Below are 8,361 nucleotides of genomic sequence, written 5' to 3'. Positions count from 1 at the left end.
GGTTTGGAAACCTCCAGAACAGGAGACTCCACACCCTCCCTGGGCAGCCTGGGCCAGGGCTCCCTCACCTCAACACCAAAGAAGTTTTCCCTTGTGTTTAAGTGGAACTTTTTGTGTTCCAGCTTATGTCCATTACCCTTTGTCCTGTCACTGGACACTACAAAGTGTCGCCTCATCCTCTTGACACCCACCCTTTAGGTGATGAGATTATCCCCCCCAGTCTCCTCCAGGCTGAACAGTCCCAGGTGCCGCAGCCTTTTCTCATTAGAAAGATGCTCCAGTCCCCTGATCATCTTGGCAGTCCTGCCCTAAGCTCTCAACGCTCACCCTTTAGGTACTTGTAAGTGTTGATATAGTCCTCCCCCAGTCTTCTCTTTTCTAGACTAAACAGTCCCAGGTCCTGCAGCCTTTAAGTGGCAAGGTCACTGCAGCTGAGGGGAGGCACCAGAAGAGTTAGTATCAAAACTTTTAATAAGGACAGTAAGTGCATGGGATACAGAGTGGAGGCAGAAAGGATATTCCATGGATGTGGGTCTTTGGTGTGGAGCTTGTGTTACAGTCTGGAAAGCGGAGGGGAATGGGGGGAAACCTCATCCTGAGAGCCAGGACCCCCACCCCAGAGGGTGCAGGGGTGGTAAGGCTGGTCTTTCTGGGTGCCAGTGTCCAGAGAGGGTCCTGACTGTGAGCAGCACTCCCCCGTGCAGCGCGCGTGCAGGCCCCAGCCTCTTGACGCTGCTCTGAAGAGCTCCCTGACAGAAGCAGCCGGGCAGAGGAGTGGAGCCGCACAGCCATAGCCCAGCCTCTCCCCCCACCGCACACCCCCTCCTGTCTCAGAGAACAAGAGGGGTCCTGTGAGGGTCCCTGCGCTGAGCTCAGCCCCCGAGCATCCCGGCTCCAGGCCGTGGCACAAAGGCGCTTGTGTGCGGGCCGGGCCTGCAGGCGGGGTGGCGTGGGGAGCAGCACAGCGGCGCCCGTCCGAGGGGCATCAGCCCACCCCACCGCCTGCCCCTGCTGCAGATGGTGTGCTGGAAAGAGGGGTTCATTCCCTCCCTCCCTCCCGTGCAGGGCACGGGGAGCAGGGTGAGGAGGGAGAAGACCTGGCACGCACCCAGTGGCTGCAGAGTGGGAGTCTCCTTGTTCTGAGGCAAGGGGGAAGGGATTTTTAAAGCCTGAGCTGCAGAATTTGGTGACCTGAACATCTACGCCTCTGCCTCCAAGCCAGCCAAGAAGTTTCTCCTCTCTGTGCTGCGAGGGGGTGGGGGTTGGAAAAGGAGATATCCTAAGTGACACCCAGCAGTGGAGAGACTATGTGTGTGCTCTCACCTCCTGAATACTGAGCTCACAGCTCTTTTGGTGCTGGGGAGGGGAAAGAGGAAGCTCAGCCCTGTGGGGGCTGCCTGCCTCTTCAGCCCCTAGCTGCCCTCCCTCAGTAGATAGATGTGTCTCGCACCTGCTGTAGCTACTGGTGGGAATACCTCCAGGAGGCTGATGGCTGAGGGCTTTGGTGGGGGGATGAGGCATAACCCTGGACATGCTGAGGGATGAGTGAGAGGGCCTGGGCGGAATGGGATGGGGTAGGAAGGGGCTTGGGGTTTCTTTGGCACATGGGAATGTCCCTTTGACACCTAAGGGCAGTGAGGCCGGGGAAGGGCTGCGATGCCCAGTGCTGCAACGTGCAGCCCTCACTGACTTGGCCCCAGGGAGCCCCCCAAGAGATAGGCTCTCCTCCTGCGCCCCTCCAGCCCCCCAGTGCCCCCAGCTTGGCAAAGGAGGTGGCCCGCTGGGTCTGAGGCTAGGAGACGGGGAGGAGGGCAAAGAACCCATCCCTAATGCCTCTGGCAGGGGGCTGTGGTGGGAGGGATGGCCGTTCACACCTTGACTTCATCGTCCTCATCATCCTCCTCATCGACATACTCAAAGGAATTGTTGCGCCTTCCCTGGGCACTAGTGTACCCTTCCTGCAGGCTGGAGAATCTGGCCTCCTCCTCCTCCTCTCCTTGGTTCCAGGTGGCCTCATGGGATGGTCTCTCCTCTGTCACTTGTGAGCGCCACGAGCTGCTGCCAGGGCTCTCCCAGAGGGTCTGTGTCCGGGCCTGCCGGGGACCCTCGCCTTTCTCTGAGCTCCTGGGGGTGCTGGTCCCACCGTAATGGCGAGCCAGGACCTGGGCTGCCCGGTCAAACTCTCCTGCCTCGATGGTGCAGTCGTTCCAGTGCCCCTGCCACTGGGTCCCTCTGGCTGCTGCCCCTGGCCCTGACGCCCAGGCAGGGTCCTCTGCAGTGCCCTCAATGGCGTGTGCCTCTCCGTTGGCATGGACCGACAGTCCGGGCAGCGAGCTGGACCCCGACAGACTGCTCTGCCCGGAGCGGTCCCAGAAGCTTGGCATTGTCTTGTCCTCCACGTGGGATGCACCTGGTGCTGGAGGGACCTTGGTCTCCTCACCACATGGGAGGTCTGGGCCATCCTCCCCCATCTCGTTCCCGTTGGTTTCGGAGAAGCTCATCACCTGGAGAAGCTCGCTCATCAGGGAGGGCCCCAGGTCCAGGCGGAAGGAGAGCAGGGAGTCTGAGCTGGTCAGGTCTGCTTCCCCGGGGAAGGCACTCTCTTGGGCCTTTTCCAAGCGAGGCATGCGAGGGATGGTGCAAAACCCAGACTCCAGCCCTGCAAGGCAGAAGGGATGGCTGGTTAGGGGTGGGTGGCCCGCTGCAGGGAAGGACCAAGGACCTTCCACTGGGGCGGTGCAGTTCACGCTCACATCAGTGCCACATAGTGTGTCTATGCGGGCATCTCCAAACCCCAGAGCTACAGTGGAGGGTCGCTGGGTGGGCTTAGGGCTTGGCAAGATACCAGAGGGGGCTGAGCCAGGCAGGTGGGACCAGGAGATGGCAGCATTGCCTCAGCTTGCCTTTCCATCTCAGCCAAGCCGCCTTCCCCTGCGGCTGCAGGCCCCCCAGATCCCTCCCCACCCCGAGACCCTCTGCTCCAGACATCGCTCCCTGGGGAAAAGCTGAGACGTAGCGCAGTGCTGTGAGGCTGGGAAAAGCCACCCACATGTGCCCTCCTGTCCTTTCTGCAGCCCTTCCTCAAAGGTCCCTCCTGCACCCTGGCAGACAGGGAGGGATGTGGGCTCAATGAGGAAGAGGGGGATGAGGCCCCTTGAGGAGCACATGGAGGTGGAGGGGTTGGCACAGCTAGGGGCAGGGTTAGAGCACCTTCACCGAGAGGTGGGGAAGGCCCTTGACCTTGCAACCCTTGGTGTGGGCATTGCCCCATCGTCCCGGCACCCTCTTGGCTTCTTCAGGGAGGCTGCTTATGGGGAAGGCATGGTGATGGGGGGGCACCTAGGCTGTCAGCTGTGTGGGGCTATGGGAGGAGGGAGAGGAGGAGAAACCACTTAGGGGGACACCCTGGGACGAGACTCATCAAGCGCAGCAAGGTCAGGGTTTCTCTTCTCCAGGGCTGTGAGACTCTTAAATGTCCTTCCTGTCTCTGAAGCGGGGAAACCGAGGCAGGAGGTGATGGAGAAGGGCTGCAGCGGGTGCCCTGTGCTTCACTCACCGTAGGCCTGCTGCATTTTGGAGAAGCTGTTGGAAGCACTTTTGAAGGAGAACTTGCTGGTCAAGCCCCGGCTGCTGCCGCTGCCGCTGCCATCATCGTCATCGTAGGCGGCCTCGTTGAGAGCGGGCAGAGAGACGGCGTTCTTGATGATGGGCGAAATGGCCGGGGGGGCCGGCGATGCCCCTGCCTGGCCCCCGCCGCCCCGGCTCCGCAGCGGCGTCCGACGGACGTGCCGCAGCGTCCGCGCGAAGAAGTTGTTGGGTTTGGCCGAGTCGGAGCCGCCGTGGTTACTGAGGAAGGAGGTGTCCCCGAAGACGTCCCCGCCGCGCCCCACGTGCATGGTGTGCCGGAAGTCCCCCAGCGGCGGGCTGATCATGTCCGGCGTCAGCTCCGACTTCAGCCGACGCTTCCCGTGGGAGCCCGACACCCAGCTCAGCACTGGCAGCTTCCCCAGGCTCATGGTGCACCCCTCGGCTTTGCCTCCGCCTTTGAAGAAGCCCCCTGCCCCAAAACCCGGGCTTCCAGCGCTGTGAGGGCCTGTCACATGCCCGGCCTCCCCATCGCTCCCGCTCCGATGCTCCCAGGGAATCGGCTCACGGCACCTCGGCTGGCGGTGGGGGGGAAGGGGGTCGGTCCTGCTGCTGCCCTGTGCTCACAAAACCACCCGCAGAGGACAGTCCCCAGAGAGGGTCTGGGGTCACCCTTGGGGCTGTGGGTGATGCTGGAAGCTGCGTCTGGCTGCAGGCTTTGGGGTTAATCCACCGTTTTTCTGCCGCTGCCGGGTGAGTGGAGACGGTTGGGATGGGGCAGTGGGTGACAGGAGCTTGGTCTGGGCTGACAGGGCATGTGCCTCAGGAGCTTCCTTGGCCACCTAAACAAGAAAAGAGGAACAAAGAGGCCTCAGAGATGATTTTCATGCTGCCTGTACCCCGGGACTGGCTCAGTGTGTGAGCAGTAGTGGGGAGGTCCTGACTGGCTGTTCCTCTCGCCTACCTCTCCATTTAGGGGGGAAGAAAAAGGATTTCACGCAAAACACATGCACTCCCTCACCCCTCTGACCTTCCTTGGCGTGCCTCATTTTCCCCTTCCTGCAAAACAGCTTTGCCAGACCTTTTCTTTGACACAGGCTGAGGATTCCCCTCCCAGGCAGCACCTCCTCCCTGGAGGCTCCCTGAGTGAGAAACCTCTCCCTCCTTTTTGGTATTCAGATGGACCCTTGGGGAGAGGGTGAGGCCTGGGGTAGGCGTGGACCTCGGGGAGGAGGGACAGCAGGTAGGGGAAATGCAATGTTTATATATTAACTTGTTTGTTGTGTGTTCCTGGGCATTGGGCAGACGGGTCAGAGCATCAGGGAGCAGGGGGGTGCAGGGAGGGTGGCTGCTTTGCAGGCAGGGGAAACTGAGGCACGGCAATGGAGATGGTTGCTCGAGGTTGAAGGAGAAGGTGAGATGAGTTCCTGCACTGTGGTGGGTCAGGGAGGCCCTCGGGTAGAGGCAGCAGCTGGGAGCACAACAGCAGGGCCATGACCTCCCCAGTCTGTGGGATCAGCAGATCCCCTGTTGGCGGGTGTAGCAAAAAGGAGAGGGTGAGTTAGGGAAAGGAGAGGATTCGAGATGCCTCAAAGCACCTCTGAACATCAGTGGTCTGGGTGCCTGCCTGGGGACATGTCCCTTCCCTGGGCTCAGTCCCCACTCTGGGGCTGGGGGAACAGGATGGAGCTGGGTTCCTCCAACAGGACTGGCTGCCCAGGGCAGCGTGCCAAGAGGTGACGCAGGAGCCTTGTGTCCCTCAATCACCATGTGCCAGGACCCCTGTGTGCCAGGACCCCCGTGCGCCAGGACTGTGGTGAGCCAAGAACCCCACGGCTGCGTGGCTCTGTCTCCCCCCGTCACACCTCCTCCCTCCCCTGCCTCTCCCCGAGTCACCTCAGAGCAGCCAGGCGGTGCCACGGTAGCAAAACCTCTGGTGAGGGGGAGTCCTGGGCACGAAGCTGCTTTCCTGGATGGCTACACGTGGTTTTGCCTTGCCCTGGCCTTGTTTGCTCACCCAGGGCCCCTCTTATCTGCCAGGGGTTAATGCCTGGGGAAGGGAAAACAAACCTCCCCTCAGCAGCTCCCAGCACCATTGGCTGCCTCTGGGGTGGCAGTGACCAGTGGCAGTGGTGGCCAGTGGCAGCAGGGAGGGTGGCCGTTTGGCTTGCTGCTGGTCCCCACAGCCCATCTCTGCCTCCTGCTCACAGGGGCCATGTGGTGCTGCTGCCTCACGGGCAGGCACGTGGCAGATTTGGGGTGGGAGGGCAACAGGGGAGACATTACCTCTGTGGCAGAAGCCCCCCCATAGCCAGTGGCTCAAGGCTCTCCTGGAGTGCCAGGAAACCACTGGGGTGGTCCCTGCAGCACAATAGGGATCTTGGGAAGACAGGGAGATTGAGGTAACTCCATATCTGAGCTGTCCCTGGCTTGTGCCCCTGGGAGAGGGTATTAGGCCAGTTACAGCCCTCAAGTTTCCTTTACCTCTGAATACTGGAGCCCCTGGGAAACCCAAAGTAAGGACTGTGCCCTTCAGCATGTGCTGCACCACGGAGGGCTACTCTGAGAAGTAGAACCTCCCTGCGTGGCCTGGGGTTCCCTGCACAGCAGAGCAGGGGAAAGTGTCTCTGCACAGAGAGAGAGCAGAGGAAAGTGTTTCTCCTTCCTTGTCCCTTGGCCACAACAGGGACGCAAGCCAGCACCTCCTGGCCCCTGGCTCTGCCTGCCTGCTGGCAAGGCAGCAGGCACTTGGAGGGGAGGGAGGAAGGGAGAGAGGGAGGCAGCTGGTGCCCAACCCTACCTGGATGGCAGGTTCCTGGCAGGCCTGTTGGGCTTTTCCTCCCTACAGTCTCCCTGGTTTTGCTCCTTCCCTCTGCTGTCCCTGGTGCATGCCCCTGCCAGCTGTGCCCCTTTGAGCCCTCCCCTCTGCCTGGGCAGACTCCTGCATGCCAGGGAAACTCGTGATTCTGTGGGCAAAGGGTGGCCCGCTGTCCTTTCCTCCACTGGGCAACAGGACTTCCCCCATCTGACCACCCGTCCATCCAGACACCGCTTCCCTCCGGCAGCCCCTGGCATGGCATCTCCATCTCCTCTGTCCCGCCATTCTCTCCCTGATTCCCTTTCCTCCTCTGGGAAGCCCCTGCCCTCCAAGACCAACCGCCGGCATCTCCTCCTCCCAGCCTGGCCTCCCCCGTTTCCCTCCCGAGTTCAGCTGGTTTCCACTGGTTTCCTACTCGCCAGGAATGGCCAGAGCTGTTCTGCTCGCTGGGAAGAGCGGAAACCAGAAAGGGGGGGAAAATAATCCAGATGTCTGTTTGGCTGGAGCTGCTGAAAGCAGCCTCTTCCCTCCTCCTCTCCTCCTTACATACCACCCCCCAAAGAGGACAGACTCAAGAGAGGGTGAGGAGATGTTTGGGGTGGTCTCAGCTGGGGAAAGAGCGTGTGGAAATGGCTGTGGGCGGCCAGGAAGGCTTTCCCAGCCTTCCCGAGTTGATGAAAACCCTCCCTTTCCCTGGAGGAAGGGAGGCAGAGGCTCCCACATTGGGTCACTGATGTGGGATGGGGAAAGCTGGCAGGGCCAGGCTTTTAGGGGAAGAGGGAAAGGGGCTCGGCTGGCTGGGCTGGGCCTCCCCCAGCTCCCCTGGAGCAGTGCCGGGCAGTAGGCGGACAAGCCCTAGTCTGACTCCCGTGCTGCTGGCTGAGATATCACTCTCTCTATATATGTATATATAGTTGTATCTCTCCGTGTAACAAGGGTATTTTCCCAAGCAGATGTGCTGGGATGTGGAGGGAGGCCGGGGCTCCAATGGCAGGCAGTTTCCAGCCATCCTCTGTTTCTTTGCCCAAAAGAACTCTCCTTCTACCTCCAACCCCAGTCTCAAATCCAGGCATTGAGAGCCTGCGGGGCTTTGAGGGGCAGCCAGAGCAGAGTGTGGGAGGGAGATGTCCTGCTGCCTTCTCCCATCCTCGGGACCCCCTGCCTGCCCCCTTCTTCTCCTGGCTCCCCCCCGCCGGCTGGTCTCGCTCCCGCTTTCCTTCCTCCCGGTTTCCTGTTGCATTCCTGCCTTCTTCTCCCTTTCTTTTCTTGCCATCTTCCTCCCCTTCCCTCTCCGACCACCCTCTCCACTCTTTTCCTTCTGCTCCCTCCCCTCTCTCCCCCCACCACAAACTGAGGAAGCAAAGCTTTCAGGACGTACCTCTTCCGAAACCGGGTTGTTATTTGTTTTTTCTTCGCCGTCCTGCGGCCGAAAAGTTAGAACACACTCTCCTTGGGCCCCCTGTAAGTTTCTCCGAGGGTTACCGGCCCCGTGTCCCGGAGCAGAGAAGGGGGGAAAGGGGAGTCCCTTTTCCCACGGCTGTCCCCCTCAAGGCTGGCTCTCCCCGGCTGACGCCCCAGTGCCAGGGGAGAGAGGGAGCGAAGCTGGCGGGGAGGGGATGTGGGAAGGAGGAGGGCGGGCTGCTGCAGCGCCGAGCCAATCCTCGCCTCGGCAAGGAGACCAGAGAAAATGAGATTTATTCCAACTATCCAGGACAGAAAACTTCAGGAACTTCTCTGCCGCTCCCCCTCCCGCCCTCCCCCCCATCCCGCTTCCCGTCCTCGGGCATCGGCTGCGTCTCGCTCCCGTGGATTTGGGGGAAGTGAGAAGCCCAGGTTGCTGGATAACCCGGTTAGGAGAGCCTGGCAGGGGGCAAAGGAAAGGAATTTGTCCCCTCTGTGTGTGTGTATTGTGTGTGCGTATGTGACTACTCGGCTGTCACATAGGGCTACTCCATCCC

At 60.9% G+C, this 8,361-nt stretch overlaps 1 protein-coding gene across 1 annotated transcript; it reads right to left on the bottom strand.

Annotated features, from left to right (window-relative positions):
* Positions 1 to 453: 453 nt before the first annotated feature.
* CDC42EP1 (CDC42 effector protein 1) lies at positions 454 to 8,065 on the bottom strand. The gene is made up of 3 exons (XM_062012144.1): positions 7,782 to 8,065; positions 3,557 to 4,427; positions 454 to 2,659 (listed from the first exon to the last, which is right to left on the bottom strand). Exons 2-3 carry the CDS (start codon positions 4,014 to 4,016, stop codon positions 1,869 to 1,871), a joined length of 1,251 nt encoding a protein of 416 aa, XP_061868128.1. The 5' UTR covers positions 4,017 to 4,427; positions 7,782 to 8,065; the 3' UTR covers positions 454 to 1,868.
* Positions 8,066 to 8,361: the final 296 nt, after the last annotated feature.

This window comes from Colius striatus, chromosome 1, assembly GCF_028858725.1.
Source record: "Colius striatus isolate bColStr4 chromosome 1, bColStr4.1.hap1, whole genome shotgun sequence".
NCBI classification, from domain to species: domain Eukaryota; kingdom Metazoa; phylum Chordata; class Aves; order Coliiformes; family Coliidae; genus Colius; species Colius striatus.
This window is presented reverse-complemented; position numbering and strand designations above follow the sequence as displayed.

Excerpts from the sequence above, each read along its gene's own strand:
- CDC42EP1 (XM_062012144.1), bottom strand. The coding sequence starts at position 4,016 with ATGAGCCTGGGGAAGCTGCCAGTGCTGAGCTGGGTGTCGGGCTCCCAC. Across the intron at positions 2,660-3,556 it reads CAAAATGCAGCAGGCCTACG|GGCTGGAGTCTGGGTTTTGC; the intron begins GTGAGTGAAGCA and ends TCTGCCTTGCAG.